Source organism: Natator depressus, chromosome 2 (assembly GCF_965152275.1).
Source record: "Natator depressus isolate rNatDep1 chromosome 2, rNatDep2.hap1, whole genome shotgun sequence".
NCBI lineage: Eukaryota > Metazoa > Chordata > Testudines > Cheloniidae > Natator > Natator depressus.
In genome coordinates this window covers 77764587-77790014 of record NC_134235.1, presented here as the reverse complement: position 1 = coordinate 77790014, position 25428 = coordinate 77764587, and the positions used below count along the sequence as shown (strand labels likewise).

At 43.4% G+C, this 25428-nt stretch overlaps 1 protein-coding gene across 1 annotated transcript in view; it reads left to right on the top strand.

Moving 5' to 3' along the window:
* Nucleotides 1–25428, top strand: part of TAF4B (TATA-box binding protein associated factor 4b) — a 121653-nt gene that overhangs the window by 71881 nt on the left and 24344 nt on the right. The window contains exon 14 of the mRNA XM_074943113.1: nt 19992–20111. Within this exon, the coding sequence (XP_074799214.1) occupies nt 19992–20111 (120 nt within the window). The remainder of the gene's footprint in view (nt 1–19991; nt 20112–25428) is intronic.

Here is a 25428-nt window from a genome sequence, read left to right as displayed (position 1 = left end):
TAAAAGAATAAATGGAGACAAATCAGATGTCAAGAATTATAACATTCATAAACCAGTCGGAGAACACTTCAATCTCTCTGGTCACTCAATTTCTGATCTAAAAGTGACTATTCTTCAACAAAAAAAAACTTTGAAAACAGACTCCAACAAGAGACTGCTGAATTGGAATTAATTTGCAAATTGGATACAATTAACTTAGACTTGAATAGAGACTGGGAGTGGTTGAGTCATTATACAAAGTAAAACTATTTTCCCTTGTTTATTTCCCCCCCCAGCCCCCCCCCCCGTTTATCCCCCCCCCCCCCCCATTCCTCAGACATTCTTGTTAACTCCTGGAAATATGCTAGAAATGGCCCACCTTGATTATCACTTCAAAAGGTTTTCTCTCCCCCCGACCCCACTCTCTTGCTGGTAATAGCTCATCTTAAGTGATCACTCTCCTTACAATGTGTATGATAAACACCCATTTTTTTTCATGGTCTGTGTGTATATAAATCTCCTCACTGTATTTTCCACTTTATGCATCCGATGAAGTGAGCTGTAGCTCACGAAAGCTTATGCTCAAATAAATTGGTTAGTCTCTAAGGTGCCACAAGTACTCCTTTTCTTTTTTCCAAAATAGCTAGTCACTTTTGACCATCTTGGCCACAGTGTCTGTATTTCATAAATGACATGTCTCCTGTTATAAACAGTGTATAAGTCTACAGTTTAGTGATGGGTATTTTTAGTAAGTCACGGACGGGTCACGGGCCATAAACAAATTCATGGCCCCGTGACCAGTCCATGACTTGTACTATATACCCCTGACTAAATCTTAGCTGGGGTGGAAGGGTGCTGCTCTGGGGGCCACTCCAGTAGCGGCTGGTGTGGTTGTCCCCGGGGCCAGCTGCTTGGGCGGCCCTGGATCAGCCACACATCACAGAGCCCTAACAACGTATCATACTTCCACTTTGCACTCTTCATTCATTAAATGCTACCCCTCCCATTTTTTTCTCCTCTTACCGCCCTCAATTCTGTCCTCCCTTTCTAGACAGTTGCATTGCAGCCTCCTCTTTGTTTTATATAATACCAACCTGCTGCCTTTCTGTAAACTTATACCTGCTATCTGCCCATTATTCTAGGGATTGCTAATTGTGGAGGGAGGGGGTGTGTCTTAACTTTTCTGTCACAGTGGTCTTGCACTTATTGGCGGATTTGCTCACTTTAGAGCTCCACGGCAGCCCTCAGTTTGGCCATTTTCGTGAACCCAGTGTCTGACCAGGAGTTGGGAGGTTTGGGGGGAACCCAGGCCCGCCCTCTACTCCGGGTTCCAGCCCAGGGCCCTGTGGAATGTGGCTGTCTAGAGTGCCTCCTGGAACAGCTGTGCGACAGCTACAACTCCCTGGGCTACTTCCCCATGGCCTCCTCCCAACACCTTCTTTATCCTCCTCATAGGACCTTCCTCCTGGTGTCTGATAATGCTTGGACTCTTCAGTCCTCCAACAGTATGCGTTCTCACTCTGAGCTCCTAGCACCACTTGCTCCCAGCTCCTTACTCGTGCACCACAAACTGAAGTGAGCTTCTTTTTAAACCCAGGTGCCCTGATTAGCCTGCCTTAATTGATTCTAGCAGCTTCTTGATTGGCTGCAGGTGTTCTAATCAGCCTGTCTGTCTTAATTGTCTCCAGAAAGTTCCTGATTGTTCTGGAACCTTCCCTGTTACCTTACCCAGGGAAAAGGGACCTACTTAACCTGGGGCTAATATATCTGCCTTCTATTACTCTCCTGTAGCCATCCGGCCCGACCCTGTCACAATACATATAAATTCAGGGTTAGCACTCATCCAACAGCTGGCTACAACATCTTTGTAAAACTGTTTTGTTGTAAGTGCATCCAGAAACTTGGGCAATGGACATATGCTTTTATAAATGAGATTATAAATAATTTCCCTGACCTTTTCGGTCTAACCTCACTCCTCAATCTTCTCTACATTAACAGCCACCTATTTGCCCCTGTTCTGTCTACCTAGTCCACACTAAATTTGATTCTTTATTTACTTCCCTGCTTCACCCAAACCTGTCAGCAAATTATCACCTACAGAAAGTACACATTCCTTTCTAGACTGCTATTGGGCACGCCTCAAGCTATTCCTTTATCCATTCAAGAATTTTGTGCTTTCTAGTATACTTACTAACCTTCTATGTTAGCATTTTGTGTAATAGCATTCCCAAAGCTTGGGTAAATCGTTCATGGCTTTCCCTCTCATCTGTTGTTTCAGGCTTATGGGGGTATAAACCTCCTTTTTTGTGAATCTGTGATGCTTGCTCTTTGAACCTTAACATTCTAGTTATTTTCTGCCACTCCCCATTCTATTCTAGTTTAATTTTTTAGTTTAACTAACTTTTTTCCCTCCCCTAACGTGAAAACTAAATAATGTGCAAGTAACTTTGTATCTTCCCCAGATGGCGTATGTTCTTAAATATCAGTGTGCTGACTTGTCTCTAGTCCGCTAATGCCTTCTATTTCAGTATAATGTAAATAGATGTACTAGGAGCAGGAATAATAATATGGGATGAGCAAGTATGTGCTGCACGTGAACGGAAAATTCCAGCGGATTTGTCGTATGTGGTGCTCATTGTGCATCTGAATCTAAAATAGCATCTTTCAAGCTTCCCTTTCTCTCACCTCTTTTCTGAAATCTTTTGTGCGCGCCATGGGACCTTGGAAACTGTAATTTTTTAATTCAGGGGTTCTGCTTTTAATAGTATGTCCCACATTTTAGTGTCTCGGGGGCCATCTCTCCGGCATTTGTGTTTGCATGGACTGTCTCCTCACCCTGTTTGGTTCAACCTAAAATCACTGTGGCAGCTACTGCACCTTTTTCAGAGAAATGGTGGTAGGAGAAGATCTAATTTATTTTAGCAGTTACTAATATTTGCATGTGTCGTAGTTTCAAAACTAGTCTCACTGTATTTCCACTTCCCTTCCGGAGCTCTGTTCCTTTTATCCTCACCCCACCCCTTGCTCTACAGATACTCTGGTTATCTGTTCCCCTTCTACAGATTCATTCCTCCCATTTAAAAAAAAGGTTTCCCAGTTTCCCAATTATCTTCCCTGCTCCATGGTTTTCTTGTTCCCATGCACGTGTTGCCCTGTTTTTAGTTCTCTGTCCTTCCATGCATTCCTTTTCCCAGTGGTGACCCTAGTCCTCAAGGTAGCTCATATTTCCTCTTCACTGCCACCTCTTATGTAGTAGTAACCTCTGGAAGAGGCAGATAGGAGCTGGAAACAAGTTGAAGACATCACAATCATAGAATATCAGGGTTGGAAGGGACCTCAGGAGGTCATCTAGTCCCACCCCCTGCTCAAAGCAGGACCAATCCCCAACTAAATCATCCCACCCAGGGCTTTGTCAAGCCTGACCTTAAAAACCTCAAAGAAGGAGATTCCACCACCTCCCTAGGTAATGCATTCCAGTGCTTCACCACCCTCCTAGTGAAAGTCTTTCTTAATATCCAGCCACAACCTCCCCCACTGCAACTTGAGACCATTACTCCTCGTTCTGTCATCTGCTACCACTGAGAACAGTCTAGATCCATCCTCTTTGGAACCCCCTTTCAGGTAGTTGAAAGCAGCTATCAAATCCCCCCTCATTCTTCTCTTCTGCAGACTAAACAATCCCAGTTCCCTCAGCCTCTCCTCATAAGTCATGTGTTCCAGTCCCCTAATCATTTTTGTTGCCTTCCGCTGGACATTTTCCAGTTTTTTCCACATCCTTCTTGTAATGTGGGGCCCAAAACTAGACACAGTACTCCAGATGAGGCCTCACCAATCTCAAATAGAGGGGAACCATCACATCCCTCGATCTGCTGGCAGTAACCCTACTTATACATCCCAAAATGCCATTGGCCTTCTTGGCAACAGCTGCACACTGTTGACTCCTATCCAGCTTCTCGTCCACTGTAACCCCTAGGTCCTTTTCTGCAGAACTGCTGCTTAGCCATTCGGTCCCTAGTCTGTAGCGGTGCATGGGATTCTTCTGTCCTAAGTGCAGGACTCTGCACTTGTCCTTGTTGAACCTCATCAGATTTCTTTTGGCCCAGTCCTCTAATTTGTCTAGGTCCCTCTGTATCCTATCCCTACCCTCCAGCATATCTACCTCTCCTCCCAGTTTAGTGTCATCTGCAGACTTGCTGAGGGTGCAATCCACACCATCCTCCAGATCATTAAGGAAGATACTGAACAAAACTGGCCCCAGGACTGACCCTTGGGGCGCTCCGCTTGATACCGACTGCCAACTAGACATGGAGCCATTGATCACCACCTGTTCAGCCCAATGATCTAGCCAGCTTTCTATCCACCTTATAATCCATTCATCCAGCCCATACTTCTTTAACTTGCTGGCAAGAATACTGTGGGAGACAGTGTCAAAAGCTTTGCTAAAGTCACTGCTTTCCCCTCATCCACGTTCACTGCTTTCCCCTCATCCACAAAGCCATTTATCTCGTCATAGAAGGCAATTACATTAGTCAGGCATGACTTGCCTTTGGTGAATCCATGCTGACTGTTCCTGATCACTTTCCTGTCCTCCAAGTCCTTCAGAATTGATTCCTTGAGGACCTGCTCCATAATTTTTTCAGGGACTGAGGTGAGGCTCACTGGCCTGTAGTTCCCCGGATTCTCCTCCTTCCCTTTTTTAAAGATGGGCACTACATTAGCCTTTTTCCAGTCATCCGGGACCTCCCCCGATCTGCATGAGTTTTCAAAGGTGATGACCAATGGCTCTGCAATCATATCCGCCAACTCCTTTAGCACTCTCGGACGCAGTGCATCCGGCCCCATGGACTTGTGCATGTCCAGCTTTTCTAAATAGTCCCGAACCACTTCTTTCTCCACAGAGGGTTGGTCACCCCCTCCCCATGCTGTGCTGCCCAGTGCAGTAGTCAGGGAGTGACCTTGTTCGTGAAGACAGAGCAAAAAAAGCATTGAGTACATCCTCTGTCACTAGGTTGCCTCCCTCATTCAGTAAGGGGCCCACACTTTCCTTGACTTTCTTCTTGTTGCTAACATACCTGAAGAAACCCTTCTTGTTACTCTTAACATCTCTTGCTAGCTGCAACTCCAAGTGTGATTTGGCCTTCCTGATTCCACTCCTGCATCCCCGAGCAATATTTTTATACTCCTTCCTGGTCATTTGTCCAATCTTCCACTTCTTGTAATCTTCTTTTTTGTGTTTAAGATCCGCAAGGATTTCACTGTTAAGCCAAGCTGGTTGCCTGCCATATTTACTGTTCTTTCTACACGTCGGGATGTTTGTCCCTGTAACCTCAAGAAGGATTCTTTAAAATACAGCCATCTCTCCTGGACTCCTTTCCCCCCTCATGTTGTTCTCCCAGGGGATCCTGCCCATCATTTCCCTGAGGTTGTCAAAGTCTGCTTTTCTGAAGTCCAGGGTCCGTATTCTGCTGCTCTCCTTTCTTCCTTGTGTCGTCAACCAGCTGTCTGATCTTCCAGTAACAGTTGGTCTATGGCATTAGTCATTTGGACCATTGCTTTAGTCATTTGGTTATGTGATCTGGACTTCAGCATTTCTTCCACCCCCCCCCAAGATGTCGGATATCTGTGTGTTGAAGCAAATTTGACTGTTAAACAAAAATTAAAGTGCTCACACTTTCATGCAGCTGAAACAAATGAAAGCTTTTATAAGAGGGCAGTGCAGGGCACGTACGACAGAGGATGTTGGAGAGCTATTATTTCAGGTAATAAAGACGAGGTACAGTAAAATACTGGGGTGCTGGCACAGAGTGATAACCACATGGGGGGTGTACATCCTAGTGTTCTGCAGCAGCTTAGGAATGAAGCTGCTGAGCCACTATGTGGAATACCTTATGAAAATCAGCTATCCTGAAGTACTGAAAGGTAGCAAATGTTGTACCTACCTTTTTTAAAAGCCTGAAGGGGAATCGTTTAGGGTCTTTTTGGGTTATCAAGAAGTCACCCTTAGTTTCCTTAACAGGCTCTTCTGGGCATGTCTACACTGCAATTAAACACCCACAATTGGCCCATGTCAGCTGGCACAGGCTCGAGGCTGTTTAATTGCAGTGTAGATGTTTGGGATCAGTTTGGAGCCTGGGTTCTGGGACTCCATAAGGGGGGAGTATCCTTGGGCTTGGGCCTGAACCCAAATGTCTACACCACAATTAAACAGCCCCTTAGCCTGAGCCCCGTGAGCCCAAGTCATCCGCAAGCGCGTTGTTGCATTGTAGCTATATCCTAAGTAATTACGGGCTGAGAGGTAAAGTGTACTGCTGTAGATTATAAACTTGTGAAGAGTGAGAAATTAGTAAGAATAGATAGATTTCAACATAGCAAAAGGTTTAAAAATGGAAATACCCAAAATTCTATATTAGGACCAATGTTTAATGTGTTTAATTGGTGAAAGGAAGTAAAAAGTGAGATGGCAAAACTTGCAGAGCACAGTTTAGCTATCTCAAGATGTGATAAGACTTGAGGGACTTAACAAGGGTAAGTAACTGGGCAGCATGATGGCAGATGAAAATCATACAAGGTGTAATGCACATTGGAAGGAACTACTGATACTGATTGCTGGCTTTTAAGTTAACTAGACTCTCAGGAACAGGACCTCCCCATTATTGCAGGCTTGCAGGCAGCTAAACACAAGCTACTGCTGACTACTCAACAGCAGTCAAAAGCAAACAATATTCAATGTAAAAAGAATGAGAAATATTGAATATATTATGGCATTCTATAATACGCCATCATATGGAATGCTGTTTTCAGTCTGGCCACCCTGTCTCTCAAAATGTATAGCACAAATAGGAGTTCAGGGATGGATGCTACAAATAGCTAGTGAGAAACTTGTGTGAGAAGACACCGACAAATTGTATAGCGATGACATGATAGAAGTTTACAGTATGAATAGTATAGCAAAGGTAAATTATGTGCTCTGATTTACACTCAGAAACAATGGCACATCCGTAACATTGAAATACAACATTAAAATTGATAAAGAAATACGCTTATGCACAACACCTAGTCAACCTGTGGAACTCAATACAAAAAGATATTTGAGGCCAAGAGTTTAGTAGGATTCAGAAAAGGATTAGACAAGTTCTTTTCTGTAAGGGATCTAAATCCTCAGACATTGGGGCATAAGCCAACCACTGATTTGGCAAGAAAATCCCTCTGCACAGGTTTTTGTGTAACTGTCTCACACTTTGTTTTGAAACATCTGGTTATAGCCACTGTCAGGATAGTGGATTAGACATGTGGCCTGGTAGGGCAAATCTTAGATAGTATTTACTTTAGACTTCTTTGCTACTGAAGCCATGCCTGTGAAATATTTTTTTTTAAAATCCACAATATAATCTAATGCAACTTTATTTAATAGTTTTTTAAAGAGCTACACAGCAAGCCACTTCAGACCCTATACTGCCTGCTCTCTTGTATTTAACTTTAAAATACATTTTAAAAGCCAGTAGAAACAAATTGTATGGCTAATTAAAGCTTTCAATTAGAAAGGATGTAAGGGAGTAGAGGGAGAAATTGCATCATAGGCAAATACATTAGTCTCAAAATCTTAAAATTCAACCTCTCCTGCTGGAAAGAATGTGGCATTCACCCTGCAGGTCAGAAAACTGCCTATAAAACAAACAAAATGTAAAGACTCCAGTGCTCAATGGGTTAGGTTTGCTGAGAGCTGGTGTAAGGTCATGAGGAGGCAAAGTAAAATAAAAATTTAAAATAGGAACATGCTTGGTATGCAGCAAAAGGGAATGGAGAAGGTAGGTAGATATCTTAGATCAGAAGGCAATAAGGAAAAGCATTCAAGAGAGAGGGTAAAAAGCTTCTGAAAACTTGATGCATGAAAGGTAAAAGGAGATTAAACACCTTACATCCCTCAGTCTTTATGTGAAGCAAGTTAGAATATATAGATAAAAAGAAATGAGAATGAGAGAGAGAGAGAGATACAAGTAATTTCAGTATCTAGAATAAACAGTACAGGTTAAAAAAAAAAAAAGACAGTTAAAATTTAGAATTTCAAGATGTACAACCAATGTACAGCAATGGAAAAGACTTAAGGAGAACTGAATCCTTTTTAAATGAGTAGAAAAACTAAATGATCTTTTAAGTAAACTCTTTTGTGATTACCTGTTTTGTTATAATGTCTCTTTATTCTGTAAACTGAAACAGTCCTCTCCACCTTGTTCTGTCTCTTTCATATGCCTTTGTCTGCCATCTCCTTTTTCCTCAAGCCTTCTCTGTATTTTTGTTCATCCACGTTACTGCTTTTATTACTCTGAACGTATTTTTATTGCTGAATAGCATGCATAACCCTTGGGCATACATTAACTTGCCTTTCAGCCCTCCCCAGTTTCCTTTGCTGCCAGTTCCTCTGATGCTTTAAATCATTTGATATAGCTTGTCTTTTCCCCATGTTCTTCTAAACTTGGTGTGCTGAAGTTATCCCTCTTTTGCTAATTACTAAACCCATCTATGTAAGGGCCACTCTTGGTCGATCCCACAGCTGTACATTTCCAGTCATTTTTCTTAAATCGCTCCAAACCAAGCCCAGAATTGTTCCTTGTATAGCTTCCTTTCCATACTGTTCTGTTTACATCCAAACAGTTGCATATTCCTTACGACCTAGTCTCAAAGATTTAATTTCTTTATATTGCTCCTTCTATTCAGTCCACATCATAGGCCTGGTCTACGCTATGGGGGGGATCGATCTAAGATATGCAACTTCAGCTACAAGAATAGTGTAGCTGAAGTCGACGTATCTTAGGTCGACTTAGAATCACTTACTTCGCGTCCTCGCGGCACGGGATCGATGGCCGCCACTCCCTCGTCGACTCCGCTTCCGCCTCTCACCCTGGTGGAGTTCCGGAGTCGACAGCAGACCGATCGTGGATCGATTTATCGGGTCTACACTAGATGCAATAAATCGATTCCCCATAGGTCGATCACTACCTGCCGATACGGTGGGTAGTGTAGATGTGGCCATAGTGTTCCTTAGCACTTGATTTTTCCATTCCTATTTCTTCTTCCATAGTTGTGTATAAGGGTATTTTTCATGGTATGTGGGTGTCGCATTTTCTGTATGTACTTTGTCATGTGCTGCACTCATGCAGAGTTGAGCATTTGGATTGACCTTTCTACTAGGATACCTGCCATCTGCCAAAGTGCTGCCTCTTTTCTTCCCATAACCGAAGCCTATTTGCTACCCTGCTGTCTACCCTAGTGGTTCTCAACCAGGGATCTGGGGCCCCTGGGGGGCCACGAGCAGGTTTCAGAGGGTCATCAAGCAGGGCCAACATTAGACTCGCTGGGGCCCAGAGCAGAAAGCCAAAGCCCCGCCACATGAAGCCTGACCAACGTAGTTTTGCGGGGGCATCTGTGTCATGGGGCACCAGGCAATTGCCATGCTTGGTACCCCTTAACACCGGCCCTGTCATTTATATGTAGAAAACCAGTTGCTGTGGCACAGGTGGGTTGTGGCGTTTTATAGCATGTTGGTTGGGGGGCCCTCAGAAAGAAAAAGGTTGAGAACCCCTGATCTACCCTATGCTCTTCCCACCTGCTCCTCTTATATACTTTGCCCCTTCTGCAAAACTGTCCTAAATGTTGGATAGCATAGGAAAAACCGGGCTCCTGAGAAGTAAAATTGCTCTCTGGATCCTCAAAACACATGGTCTTCCTCTTCCCCTGTCACTTTCCCAAGATAACGTCACACTTGTTTTCTGTGTGTCTGTATGATCAAAATGCAAGTTCTCTTCCTACCAAAGTAATTGTAAACACAATAAATATTGAGTTAAATAGCTCCTTTTCTTATACAGTTGAGGCAACATGACCTAGTTCAATAGTATAAATCACATACTAGAGACATGACACACCAATCTGTGAGTTAGTTAAAAGTACAGTCCACTAACAGTACACGGAGTTTCTTTCCCTTCAGTTTCCCAGATAGATTTTCATGAACACTACAACAAACTGTTTTTCCTTAGCACATAACTATCCACATTCACCCAGTGTGAAATAGGGCTCTGATTAGTCCCATTATGAAGTACTTCAAAGGCGACTGTTCACCTCAGACCATCTTGTCTGAATTATTAAACAATTAAACTCATGCTCATAAGACCCTGGATATGTTGCTTGGAAGGCAGTGTGACTTGAAGCAGTTACTGAGGTTTCTGTTTAGTGGGTGCAGGCTGGAAGCTTCATGAAGGGCCATTTCCTTTTGTCAGGTATAAGGAAATGACTTCGTACTACTCTGGTTCTCCTGCCCAATGGGACAATGATGGTATCTGCCTCTGGAAACCAATGGCCCTGCTTTTTTGCTTATGAGATGAGTAATATAATATTTCCTTTTTGCTTTCTGTAATTACCTAAACCAACCTGTTAGGTAATAACAAAGAGAAAAAATTGTCTCTTTGGTTTCTGTGGCTAGCAGATCTAGGACTGATGGGAGACCACTGGTAAGCAACCTGCTCTAATCACCACTATGACCAAAGATCTCAATCTTGGGAATGCTTTGCTTAGCAACCTAAATTGCTTTTTCACCAGTCTGGAGTCTCATAGCGGAAATATTGCTGGTCTTTCCATACGTTAAACTTTATTTTTAAAAGGTATTGTCAATAGAAATGTAGTCAGTTTGATATTGGATAGAGGCTTTGCATATTTTACTGAAATGTGGAGAATAAGACTTCACAAGAGTGAGAAAAATAATTTCCATGAGCTGGAAAGGTAATATTTTTATTGGTAGAGAAACTGAGTGGAGAAGAGAGAGGTCAATTTTAAAGGCTTTCATTTTATGTGATTACAGCTATACTGCAAATGCCATTTCACTATAAGGAAGGACTAAAAAAATGTACCTTTTTTTTTATTTGTGCTGCAGGTCAGATTAACTAAAATGGTTATTGTCACCCTAGAAGTTCCTGACTGCTGCAAGACCAGACTTTAAAACCCACTTTTATTATTAAAAAGGCCAGCAGCAACAAAGACTATTTTGCAACTTGTGAGACGCTTTCACAGCAATTTGATCTTTGTGTACAGGATTTTAGAAATCTTTGTACTGTAATTCTTAGAGTGAAAGTAAAGCTCCAAGGGAGGAAAATGTGTATGAACGCTGTGGTTTGCTTCTGGTCCAAAGGCTGCCCCCTTTATGCTGTTTTGAGACGTAAATTTTGAGTAGCATTTACAAAATCCTCATTCTTCGTGGAGTGGCATAATGGCAGCAGCATTTTCTATTTCAGTGGCTGAAGCGTAGGTCAGGATAGGAGAGGGAGCTTGCTAGTTTTGGTGGCTGTCGTGGACATTATTGTGGTGGTGCATCATCCGTTTCCTGGTAATGGGATACAAGAAGATGACGAGATAATTTGAAAGGAGTTCATATCCTCCATAGCCTAGAAAACAATGTATAAGTGTTCAGGGTGTGGCGCTGAGTAAGGGCACAGCCCTCATTTTAATTGAAATGGGATAGGAAGAGGTTCTATTGATAGAAAAATAGAGGGTCCGTGGAAAATATCTGAAATACTAAATGCAACTTCCTGCCTTTTAAAAGATTTAAAGACACTTCAAAAGATTAGCATGGCATGATGTCTGTATTTTGAGAGGGGTCTGGGATGTATTTAGAAGAGGCAGGAGGACAGGGAAGGTAGTGGAGAATGAGATTAGAGAGCATCTCTTAAGAAGTGGATTTGGGAGGAGTGGGTTAGTTGGGACACTGCCTTTTTCTCATTCAGAGCTGTTGACTTCTAACCACTCCTTGTGAAAGTCTGGTAGTCTAAGAAATCCTTCAGCCAAGCACCAGCTCCTTCTGTAGCTTCCACATACACTACTTCTGAGTCTTCACTACCCAAGAGGAGTTCTTACTCTGCTTTATGCTGCACTGTAAACCCTGTTCCATTTCTCCCCTTCCTTCACTTTTCTGATAACTCAAGGGTATACTACAAAAATATCTGTTTGAAAAGAAAAATCTAACTCAGATGTTTTTCTGACATTGTTCCTGACCACTGTATCATAGGAATAATAAACTAGCGATTGTTCACTGGCATGTCTCGATACCATCTTCCTGCCTAATGTCTCATGAGACCTCCCGTTCCCATTCTGTTTTCACTGCTGTCACAAGTATTGTACATTTATAAAAACTAAATACATTTCAATCAGATCTTTTTAATTGACTCACCAGTATGTTGAGCTGGGCTGCTAGCATGGTGCTCTTCATTAATATTTCCTTCAGTCCCTTACAAGGATTATGGGCGTTTATACTGGAAGTTCACATTGGCATTGTATTTCACAATTGGTGTTTCTTTGTACTAGAACACAACTTTGTCACTTCCAGAAAATAGCCAGAATGAGACTTGTTCTTCAAATCCTGGCCTGGTTTTGTTGGTCCCATGGTGGAAGATGTGTTGTGGACCGAGTGCAGATGGATGAAGTGGCAGAAAGCATCTCAACTCCCCTTTTCATATATGGGTGGGCCCCACAACAATTGGCTTTAGAAAGTGGTGCTGGGAGAGGTTGGGTAGCCAAGGATGCATCAATTCACCGTGTTAAAGAAATTCATCTTCTCCTGCTGAACCTGCTTTCCCAACAGTGGCGGGGCAATAGCAGCAGCACCTGCCCTCCCTCTCAGGGAATTCCCAATCCCCCCCAAGCCAGAGTGAAGGGAGATTAGCTGGTGTAGGGAGGTGTGACTTTCAGCCAAGCTGGCAAAAGGTGTATCTGTCTCTTGCGATAATTGATAAATGTCTCTTCTCAACTCCATTAACTCTTTAATGGAATTTACTCCATGCACTGTACAGAATTCAGCAGCCTCTGTTTTCACCAGTAGCCAGTTGGGTGATCACATCACCTTTGACTGGCTCTCGGTTAAATCAGTATCAGTTTGTCATACTTCTTTGTGTCACTGGCTCTTGTTTTATCATTACCATGGCTGCCTATCAAGGTAAAAGTTGGCAGCCTACTTATTTTGTCCAAATTTAATAATCTTAAATCTGTGAGAAGGGTCAATACATTTTTCTGTTGCTGTGAGACTCAGTTCCTGCTTGTCTTGTGGTCATCAGCTTATGTCCACTATTATTTGACTTTGGCCAGATTTTCAAAGGCGTTTCTGTTTTACTTATTGGAGGGCTTAACTATAAACTAAGGCTTTGATCCTGCAATGAGCTGTGCAGAGGTGCACCCACACAAATCTCAATTAGGATCAGCATCTTGGACTCCCTGACTTTAGGCACCATCTTTGGAAATAAGGTCCATTGCTTTTAACTGGCTATCTGTTGATGAAAGCAACTATATACTGATCTGTCTGCACTTACCTGTCTTTTTGCTGTATTGTAACAGCCATAAAACTAAAAACCATGCTCTTGGAGTTTGTGAAGTACAGTGTGGCACCTCGGTATGAAAAACACTGGTACAAAAATGTATTGATAGGAATGTGGTTAAAACAAGGGATATACAGTTCTGTGAAATTCAGCTCAGATTATTGCCCACAAGTTTGGATGTTTTTGGAACACCCTAGGTCTAGAAACTTGGGCTTGAAAATCCAACAGCTGACTGTCAAAGAACCTTGGCTTTTAATTGCTTCTAATGAATCCAGGAAGTGGTTAAACTTCAAATAAAAATGAAAATTATTGAATTTTTTTAAACCTTGAGGTTTGGCTGAACTTCTAAGTGAAGGTCCAGTTTAGTTACTTTTATCTAAATTCTTTTTTCCTCTCCAGCTTAGAGTAAGTTGTTCTTGACTTCAGAAAGTATTTTCTACATCTACCTTTTTATTTTTAAAAATTATGTTCTTTCCAAAACACACATCACAAATACTAAGTTTTTATGTAAGGCAGCTGTAGGTAACTTAAGAAATTGAAAAACTTTACTGGTAACATAGGCTACCCACTTCCTTAAACACTTGAAAATGTTAGTCTACACTACTAAAAAATGGAAACAAAGCATGCAAAATGCAAGTTCTGATGAACAAACTATTACATTTAACAAGAAAATAGAAATAAAAAATACGTAAGTGTGATATGGTAGCTAATGCTGTAGAAACATTGTTTAACTTCTCTGAGCAGATAAGGTGAGCTGCAAAAAATCTTTTTAAAATTTGGATTAGTCTCTTCGTACATTGTGTGAATGACTTGGGGTTTTAAACTGTAACCTTAGTAACATTAGGAATGTCAAGTCTGTGTTTTGCTGGGGAAAAGGGGTCTAAGCATATTGATCTTCCGCCTTAAGTGCTGGGGCAGGAACATTGAATTTGTGACACATCACTTTTTTCAAAATGAAAGTGATAAGCTGCCAAAGGCTTTTAGGGTAGACAAGATTTAAGTTTTTTAACGTTTTTAAAAAAACAAAAACAAAAACTCCAACCAACCAGGGATTGCATTTTAAACACAGCTTTCTGCCTTTGTACATAAAGAACCATAAGCCTAATTTCTTCTTCGAGTAGTGTCTCTATGGGTGCTCCACTTCCAGTGCTTATGCGCCTCTCAAGCCCTTGATGGTGATTTCTAGCTAGCAGTGCCCATGTCCTGAGCAAGCACCCTCTGCTTCCTCATGGCAGACAGAGTCTATACAGGGGTGCATATATGAACTGCCCTCAGTGTCTGACATATATAACACCTGAAGTATGCCTATCATCATGGGTACAGTTGTCTCCAGCCATGGCAATCTCAGCTACGGTGAAACTACTGAGATCCTTTCTGTTACTGCAGGAGTTCTGATACTCGAGGGACCTCTCGGTGTTGGATGAACTGGAGTCTCCATTGCTGTCCAGGTACCAAGCATGTCTCAGTGCAGAGACCTTGGTCTCTGAGTGGCCACTCCAAGGAACACAACTCTCATCCATCCTCAGTGACTGCCTCCTTATGAGAAGATGTAGAGGAAGAAGAGGACTTCCAATTGGTCTCCTTGAGTGTCTTGGGTGGGGGGGATGTTCTCCTACATACCCCTTCAGGAACCCACCCTCGCTCAGGGAGGACTTTGCAGCTCACCAAGGATGGTGGAACCAACCTTGTTCCCGCCCCCGGTACACACACACACAACGCCCATATTGAGACACATGGGCTGCCTGTTGGCAACAATTCAACAGACTACTGGTACTGTCCCTCCGGGAGGCCAGGGTTTCTCTCTCCCCTTGCATGAGAGGAGGAGACATTTGAGGAGCAGGAGGCTAGGGCAGATGAGAAAGTCACCCCTGAGACCACAATTTCATCGTAGTTGCTGGATGAGGCTGTTATGCCTCCCCCACTTTCCATTGCCAACAACTTCATGCTGTTCCAGGGCCTCATTAGAAGAGTAGCTGATGCTCTGCAGATCCCTCTGGAGGAGGTCAAAGATCAGCAGCACAAGCTCCTGGATGTTTTGTAGTTGGCAACACCTTCCAGAGGGGTGCTATCTATTAATGAGGCTCTTCTGGATCCGGCTAAGATGATATGGCAGATACTGGCCACTGAGAACGTAAGAATGGCCATACTGGGTCAGACTAAAGCTCCATCTAGCCCAGTATCCTGTCTTCTGCCAGTGACCACCAACGTGCAAAAGGGTGGATAAGTACTAGTACACGCCTTCTAAGGATTCTGACTACTTATTTTCTCATCCCCACCTAACTCCCTAGTGGTGGATGCAGTGAGCGAACGGTGTAAGCCACATTTTGAGACCTATCCCCATGACAAACACCAAAAGCAACTGGGTCTTTTTGAAAAGTCTTATTGTCTGTGACCAAGCAGTTCTGGATTGTGAACTGTCAGGAAATCATGGCCAAATACAACTTGACTAATTATAACAAGCTCATGGCCTTTATTGAACAGCTGCCACATGACTGCAGGAAGCAATTCTAGTCCACTGTTGTGGAGGCTCAGCTATTGGCCTGAGCAGCTCTCCAAGCATCCGTAGATGCTGTGGACATTGCTGCCAGAGGGATCTCCACAGTGGTAGCTATGTGCAGAGTGTTTTGGCTCCAACTTTCGGAGTTTCTGAGAGAGGTTCAGAATCCTATAGAGAATTCCCCTTTGATGGTCGTAAGCTTTTGTCTGAGACCATGAATGACTCCCTGCATATGCTGAAGGACTACAGGACTGCCCTATGTTCCATAGGCATGTACATGCCTACAAGCAGGAAATGTTTCAGTTGGTCAGAGACTGCCCAGAGGTCACACCCTGTTCAGTTCTTGGGGTATTGCAGACCCATGGGGAACCTCTTCCTCCCCCCCCGAAAGAGACAGGTTTCAGAGGAAGAAGGTGGCCCAGCCACCCTCCATGGCCACCCAGGCATCATATAAACCACTCCCCTGCCCTGTCCCTCATGAGCATCTACTAAGGCAAGAGGGGGACTCTCTTCTCCAGCTAGGAGCAATACAATCTGTCCCTTCGTAGTAGGGAAGTAGTTCTACTCTTCCTAGTACCAAAGGAGGATGAAGATTGGAGACTGATCTTAAATCTAAGACTGCTGAACAAGTTGGTGAAACGTCAAAAGTTTAGGATGGTGACTCTAGCAACTATAATTCCTTTGCCACAGGAAGGGGATTGGATTTCATCCCTTGACCTACACAATACCTACTTCCATATAACTATACACCTATTGTACAGGAAATACCTATGATTCACTATAGGCCAAGATTACTTCTAGTATCAAGTGCTTCCCTTCAGCCTGTCTTCAGCTCCAAAGGTGTTTTTGAAGGTTCTGGCAGTAGATGGTGACTTACCTTTGACAGGAAGTGATTCTTGTCTTCCTGTACCTTGACCTCTAGCTGCTCCAAGGGTGCTCTTTTGAGGCAGGGTTATCACCCACTCAGAAGGCCGTTGGTGTGTTCCAAGAGTTGGGCCTACAGCTGAAATCAAAGAAATCAATGTTAGTATTGGTGCAAAGGATAATGTTTTATAGGGGCATACTTGGACTGTGTGACAGCCAGAGCGTATCTCCCTTTAGACAGATTTGTGATCCTGTCAAGAATGGTAGGAACAATTCAGGGCAGCTTTTGGACCTCAATAAGCAACTGTCTTCAACTCCTTGGCCAGATGATAGTGTGCACCTTTGTGACCCATCATGTAAGGCTATGCTTCCACTGCTTCCAAGGTTGGTTGAGAACTGCCTATTCTCTGACCAGACCACCTTGGATAGGTGATGGTCCCCTTGCACGTGAATAACTCCCTAAACTGGTGGAAGGAGCAACTCCATGTCTCTGCAGGCATCCTTTTCTGCCAACCCACCCCAACCCTGTTAGGGTAGGGAGCCCACTTTGACACCTGGTTCAGGGCAGATGGACAGTCCATGAAAGCTATCTCCAGATCAACTTTTTGGAGCACAGGGCCATTAGGAACGCTGCCCTCCATCAGGACAGAACGATCAGGGTCATATCGGACATCATGTCCTGCATGTTTTTAAATCAGCAAGGAGGAGCAAGATGAAAATCCAAGGCATCTACCAGTATGTTTTTCCACAACCTAATAGTTCTCAGCTGGAATCCTATTTCTGTAACCTGGGTGTTAGAAAGTCAAAGCCCTTCTATCTGGATAGGACTAAGTGGTTTAGGAAATCGCCTACACTTCATATCTTTTGCAGATGGATCAAATGGGCTCCTATTTCTGCTCAAAGACAGCTGATATCCTTTTGAAAGTCTCTCTGCCTGTTAGGAGTCTGTGGGTGCTCAGGCCTCCTTTCCTCCTGCTACCTCCCCAGATGTGAAAGCTCATTCAGCCAGATTGCAAGCAACATCTAGGGCATTTTTGAAGGATGTTCCCATATCGGAGATACATAGCGCCACTTCAGTCCATACGTTTTCAAAGCATTATGCCCTGCGTCATTCCATCAGATCTGCTGTGGCACTTGGCTCTGCAGTATTGTCTTCAATTCTGGACCCTGATCCGAAGCTCCCTTCTCCTTGGGATACTGCTTGGAAGTCACCTGAAGTGGAGCACCCCAAAGGGACACTATTCAAAGATGAAGGAAATGTTACTTACCCTGTGCAGCATCTGTAGTTCTGTAAGATGTGTGTTCCTATGGGTGCTCCACTACCCACCCTTCTTCCTTTCTGCTTCAGATGTTCCTTAGGGAATGACTGAGTAGAGAAGGAACTGAGGGCAGTTTGTCTGTGCACCCCAATATCGCCTCACTGTCTGCCATGAGGAGGCATAAGGTGCAGGCGCAGATCAAACGGGTACTGCTAGCTAGAAATCTCTAATCACGTGCACCTCGTGAGCCCTTGAAATGGCATACCCATAAGGGAGCACAGCTGGAACTACAGTTACTGCACAGGGTGAGTAATATTTCCTTTTTATTTCGTTGCAGATCACTTTAGTCCTACTTGAAAAGGTATAAATGACCAATAAGAGAGCAGAATTTTGCTGCCAATTCAGATGTCAGTTTTTGCTGGCATACTAAGCTCCCATTTTAAGGAGCCTCCTTCTTTTTAACAAGATATTAAAGTTAAAGAAGTGGGAGAAAGCGAAAGTGTTCAACTGTGCTGCAAGGGCAATAAATGTTCTTTTTGTAGTTAGACAGCAAAATGTGAGCAGACTGCAAAAAGTTCCAGTGAAATTTTGTGAGATGAGGAAAAAGTATAGCTGCTTTCCTTGCATGCTGTGGTTGAACTGAGCCGTCAAAAATTCTGTGAGGAATTCAACTTCGGCTGAGAATTTCTTATGCTTTGAAAGAAAGTGTTACCATTTTAATATAAAAAACTGTAGCTGGTGCATGACTAGAACATCAGATGCATGGGCTTCACATTCAGGGAACGTTTTGAACCCTGAGATGGAGAATAATTTCCTTTCTGCTTTGCCTTTTTGCTATAAACGGTATTCTTTCGCCGAGGGTGTGGGGGATACTTGCGGACTCCCCCTCTGTTTTCTTGAGTCATTCCACCATCCTATAGACAACATAAGAACATTTCAACATACTTGGAAAGCAGCTGTAGTTGCCCTGCTGTATGAAACTTTGTTTTATTTTTAGAAACTGCTGGTGATTTTTAGTGGTAGCATGACAGTGTATTTAAAAAGCTTGTTAGTCCTCATTTTGACTAAACTAATCCAACCAGCTAATCATGGAATCAGTTCTCTAAGTCTTGACTTTATTTTGAGGGAATTCTTTTCTTAATGAACAACTGAAAAATAAGTATCTGGAGTGTTAGACATCTCAAATACAAATTCTAAAAAAACCCAGACATTTTGAAAAACGTTAACTAATAGAGAATTGAAGTGCTATCTGCATGCTATTAAACCTCAGTCACCTGAAAATTCCTGTGATCCAAGTATTCTGTCCCCATGACATTCAGAGTAGTCAGGGCACAAGGCCTTGGTTCACAAAATTAAGCTTCAGATAATTGACATCAAAATGAATATAGTCAAATACAGATCATGTTTCAGAATTTCTCACTTGTTCAAATGGAAATAGGATGACCAGATAGCAAGTGTGAAAAATCAGGACAGAGGGTGTGGGGTATTAGGCGCTTTATATGAAGGGGAGGAAAACAAAAAACAAAACAAAAAAAACCCTGAATATCGGGACTGTCCCTGTAAAATCAGGACATCTGGTCACCCTAAATGGAAACAACAACCTGTGAAACTGAGTACAGTGTGACCAGTTCTCAATATTGAGAACCTTCAACTCTCAAAATTTTAATTTTTGGCCATTTAAACTGGTTCTGAGCCAAAACTTTTCTTGTCTCACTCATCAATAAATAGCAAAATTCACTAAAGTTGAAGATCAACAGGGATATCTCTGGTAGTATTGTTGATCCTAGGTACTGTCTTCCCAAAACACATGAACCTAAGGACAATGCCATGGCATATGTGGTGGGGTTAGCATTTGCTGGACTCCTAAAATGACTAATGTGGCGGTGGGCCTAACTACCGGAATTGTAAGTTCTGAAAAGCCATAGTCTCTTGTATGATGCAGATTTTATAACCTATGTAAAAGACAAGATCAGATGATTGAAGCTGAATGAACAGAACGGGCCCTTCAGTATACCATATATCTCATACTTTTCTTTTTTAAATTAGATGCAACAGTTGGAGCTGGCACAGATGCAACAAAGAGAAGCCAATCTCACAGCTTTGGCAGCGATTGGGCCAAGGAAAAAAAGACCACTGGATTCACCAAACCTTGGATCTGGGCTTGAGGTATTGAATTGTCTTGCATGCATTTGTTCCATTTTAATATTGAATTATCTTCTATACCTTTTGGAACAAAAGGAGGGAAGCCCTCCCTGAGGCTTGTTGAATATTGTAGGGAAAACAAATATTTAATGACTAAAGAAATACTAAAAGCTTTAGTTTTGGTGAACTGAAATTAGTTGAATCTGGTTACTAATAATGTGTATTGATGAGTGATGCTATGATTTAGTCATGGGTATTTTTAGTAAAAGCCATGGGCAGGTCACAGGCAATAAACAAAAATTCACGGCCCGTGACCTGTCCATGACTTAATCACAGGTATTTTTAGTATAAATCTTAAGGGGGGGGGGGGGCAAATCCGGGGCGCGCTGCTGGGGGAGGCACAACCGGGGGCCAGTGGCGCCGGCCGGCCGGGGGTCATGGCCAGCAGCGGCTCCAGACGGCCGGCTGGGACCACGGGCCGGGGCCAGCTCCTTGGGCAGCCCTGGGGTCAGCCACACTGGCTGCTGCAGAAGTCACGGAATCTGTGACTTCCGTGACCGACACAGAGCCCTATTGATGAGCATGCTGTATAAAAGGAGTGCCGTATTTACAAGACATAATCAAAAGAATGATGAAAGTCTCTACTTAATCTTTGAGAGGAAACCTCCACTACCTCAGTGGTGTGTTACAGCAGCGTAACTGTTTCTGGGGCTGAGACAGACGACTAGTTGCCTAGCTTCCCTAAAGGGGAAGAGAATCTGACCCAGAGGGATAAACAGCTGTTGAGGTGGTCTCTGGAAGACAAAACTAGCCTCCACTGCCCACAAAAAGTAGTTGAGGCATCTACTTCTAATCCTAGTTGTCCTAGAATAACCGAGGGGCCTTGGTACACAAGCTATGCTCCCCAGTGGGTCAGGACAGAGGGTTCAAGTAATGTCCTCCTGACCCAGGTGCCCTTGTCTAAACACACAAGTTGTACCACTTTGGTAACTCTCACAGAAGTACAGAAAGGGGGTTAAGCAAAACCCGTATAAGGCATCTGCATCCATACTAGGGGTTGTACTGCTAACTGTTTCATTACAAAATCACACCCCATACCAATGTAGTTATACCTGTACAAAATCTGTGTAGACCAGGCCAAAGTCCTTTAACAGGGTTTGTGGCAGGGTGCTCCTGAAGAAGTCTGGAATCTCCAGTAAGGTGGTCTTGACCATGCTAACCCCTTGAAAGAGAAATACTTTTGTTTTAGAGTGTGGATTGTTCCCCTTACGTAGGGCATAGAGATTCTTTCAGCTACACCAGAATCTGCTTTCTTAAACTTCCAGCAGCTGGCTTTCATCAAAAGCCTAATCTCTGCACTAGAGCCCTTGGTTGCCTAGTAGAGGGGTGAGACAACGTGGGATCCTCTCCGCAGTGTCACATTATCTGAAGCCACTTCCTCTGCCCTGAGTTCCACAGTGTCTTCAAAGGGAGTCGGAACATGGCTTGTATAAATCTCAGTTGGAGCGAGTCTCCCAGAACAGGTAGTCAGACTCACGCCAGTGGGGCTCAAGCTATGACACTAAAGATATCAGTGTGGCGCTTACGGCTCAGGCTTTCACCCCTCCTAACCCCTAGGCTTGAGAGCCAAAGCTCCACCCAAAGTCTCTCAGTCCCTGCTGCGATTTTTAGCGTGATTGCTCAAGCCCCGCTAGCACAAACAAGACTAGCTCCCAGCTGCAGTTTAGATGTACCTAGTATGAGTCTCTTTTTAACACACCATCTGTTCCTCTCCCTGAGGTGGCTTGAGTAGCTATCTCTTTGGCAAAGAGAGTAGTGTGTGAGTGGTCCTATAGTCTTGTGGTGTTGACTTTCCCATAATAACATGATCCTTGGCTTCTGTCCTAGTTTTTATCAAAAATCCTGACATCCTACTCCTTTCCTAACCATGATATTCTACCCTCTCCCCCTCCCCCCATCCAAGCTTCTACTCCAGTCTTGTTCAAGTTTTTTCCTTCCTGTAACACCTGTCATCTCACAGGGCCTTTGAGGTGCTCTTGGATTAGAAACATTGAGCAGAAGAGATTCCTTTTTTCATTCTCTTCCACAGTTCAGGGAAAGAGCTCAGGGTGGCAGGATACACACTGGCCATATGAATTGTGTTGGATATCTAAGACTTATGAGGCTGCCAAACTTCTCTCCAGGAAGACTTAAAGCCACTACACCAGAGATGTGGCCACCTCTTAGTCTGGACATGGGAAGCACCATCAGATGAAATTTGCAAATATGCCACTTGGAATTCCTTGCACTTGCTCACTAGGCCCCAACATTGGTTGAACATGCAGACATCTGCAGACACAACCTTTGAGTAGAATGTTAGAGCATAGGAAATTCTTTTTTGTCAACGTCCCAATTTCTTGGTCAGTGTATACTCAAGGTCCAGACTCCAGAGAAGAAGAAAATAAAAATAACAATGATGATAGATAGATAAAGAAATAAAAAGATTTCGGGGGCTGTTCAAAAGTGTCTAGCAGTCCAGATTTGGCCCATGGTCTGCCTATTGAGTACCCCGGCATAGAGAGTACACTTATAAATTTTGCAGACGATACCACGCTGGGGAGGGTTGCAAGTAGAGCCCTCTGCGGATACAAAACTTTTTATCCACATCTGATCTGCATAAATTGTCCTCTGATATCTGCAGATATCAATGGATTTGCAGGGCTCGGCTAACACCTCCACAGATCACCTCACACCAGTGACGCAGGGCTGTGCCAAACCCCCAACTGCCTCCCACTTCTCCCCAGAGACCTCCCATAACCCGCTCTGCCCCCGTCATACTTCCTTCCCTTCTCTGGGTGGAGGCTACATCCTGGGTCCTCGTATGTAGCACCGCCCTCCCAATGTGGGGGCTCGGATGCCCCTACGCAGCTGCGGTGGTTCTAAAACATGCTGCATTTGGCTCACTGCATAGGAGCACAGAGTCACACTCCCTTCTGGGAGTTGCAATTTACCTTCACTATCTGAGCAAGCTGCGGACTACCACTCCCAGAATGCCCAGCAAGCTGCTGCTGCTTGATTCAGAGAGCCAAGCTGAAGCCTGGGTAACAGCCACTCCATTCCGGTGAGTGTGTTGCAGAGCCCTGTGTGGATACAAATTTGTATCTGCATCTGAGCTGTGATCCACAAAAATGGTTTGCGGATATCTACATCCATGGATGGGGATATAAAGTAAATATTTGTGGATTTGCAGTACAGAAAGGGATCTGGGGCTTATATGGATTACAAGCTACATATGAGTCAACAGTGTAACACTGTTGCACAAAAAAGCAAACCTCATTCTGGGATGCATTAGCAAGAGTGTGGTAAGCAAGACAGAAGTAATTCTTCCACTCTGCTCTGTGCTAATAAGGCCTCAACTGGAGTATTGTGTCCAGTTTTGGGAGCCACATTGCAGGAAAGATGTGAACAAACTAGAGAAAGTCAATAGGACAGCACAAAAATGATTCAAGGTCTAGAAAACATGACTTATGAGGAAAGATTGAAAAAAATGGGTTTGTTTAGTCTAGAGACGAGAACACTGAGGGGGAACATGAGTTTTTTCAAGTACATAAAAGGTTGTCACGAGGAGGAGGGTGAAAAATTCTACTCAGCCTCTGAGCATAGGACAAGAAGCAATGAGCTTAAATTGCAGCAGGGAGGTTTAGGTTGGACATTAGGAAAAACTTCCTAACTGTCAGGATAGTTAAGCAGTGAAACAAGTTGCCTAGGAGGTTGTGGAATCTCACTGGAGATTTTTAAGAATAGGTTAGACTAATGTGTCAGGAATGGTCTGGTTATTACATATTTCTGCCTTGAGTGCAGGGGACGGGACTAGATGACCTATTGAAGTCCCTTCCCTTCCTACAATTCTGTGATTCCAAACTGAGACATACATGGAAAGAGCCTATATCTTTCCACTTACCGGCCTAATTTCTGCAGCTGGGTCAGTACTGTGGAGACTCCAATCCCTTAGGCCTTTTAGTCCAGCCTTTGACAAGAGACTGTCCTTGGGGAAGTAAAGCAGGTGAACAGTCTCCTAGGTCAGAAAGAATCAAATTGGAGAAGCAAAGGAGGGAGACCTAGCAAGTAGGAGACTCCTCTATGATCCTCGTTTGCCATACTGCCCCTCAGAGCAAGTGAGGTGGAGGAACCCAACTCAACCTGGCCATAGGATATGTATTAAGAACTATCATCCTTTTGAGTGGGTACATTTTATGTTCCTCGGAATCTTCAATACATCAGTAGGGACCTTTATTCTACATGTTGAAATGAGCTTGTTATCTGCCGTTTTTATGTAACAACACTGGAAAACTTGAAAACATGAGCCTGGCATTAGAATAACTTTCCTCATCTCTCCTTCCCTTCCCACCAAGCTTTTTTTCATTAATCATTCTTGTTTTTTTAACAGTGCCTTTGATAAGGAAAGGATATATAACACAAGATTGCAACTGCTAACCCTCTTTTGGCATAAGAGGCTGTGTAATGGCTTCCTGTTACATACTTCAGTTGTCACTCATTCTGTGACATGTCCATTATTTCCTTTATTAAAAATTCTGTAGCTCTGTGGCAAATAAGTACAGCAGAGAATAGTGTGATATTGCAGTGTTTTGGGCCATTAATGTAGTACTTTTTTAAAAAGGGGTTTGGCTGTGAACTTAAACTGACACAACCCAGGTAGCATTTGTCGTAAGTTCCATTGGAAATGCACATTCATAAATTTAACTTTTGATGTGTGTTGTATTGATCTCAGGTCATCTCTAGTTGGACCAGCATCTAAATCCTAGCATGCTGATTAGTAAAGGATGTCATGAAGGTAATTTCACATGTTAAAAAGTTCTTGAATGCAACTCTGTATTTCCATGTGTGGTATTGTTGTTGTCTTGGGAACAGAGGAGTGATTTGTCTAAGAGTACCTAATTCTTTGTAAAACCTTTTTTGATGCTTTATTCCATTTCACAGTAGATATTTTGTGAATGTAACCTCTTCTTTGTTTTTCTCTGGGAACTTCTGAACTGATGTTCTTCAAGTGATTTCTCATGAGCATTCCAATAGGTGTGTGCGCACGTTGCATGCACGATCGCTGGAAGCTTTTCCCTAGCGATACCCATCGGGTCAGCTGTGGAGACCCCTAGAGTGGCGCCTTCATGGCGGTGTATATATGTCCCTGCCGACTTGCCGCCTGCTCGGTTCCTTCTTACCGCCTGTGACGGTCGTTGGAACAGCTTAGTCTCTTGCTTTTGCAAGTGTCTTACCTAGTGGTTCCCTTGTTTCTGTGTAAATAGTTGTAGATTAGTTTAGCTTACTTTGGGGGGTTTCCGCCCTG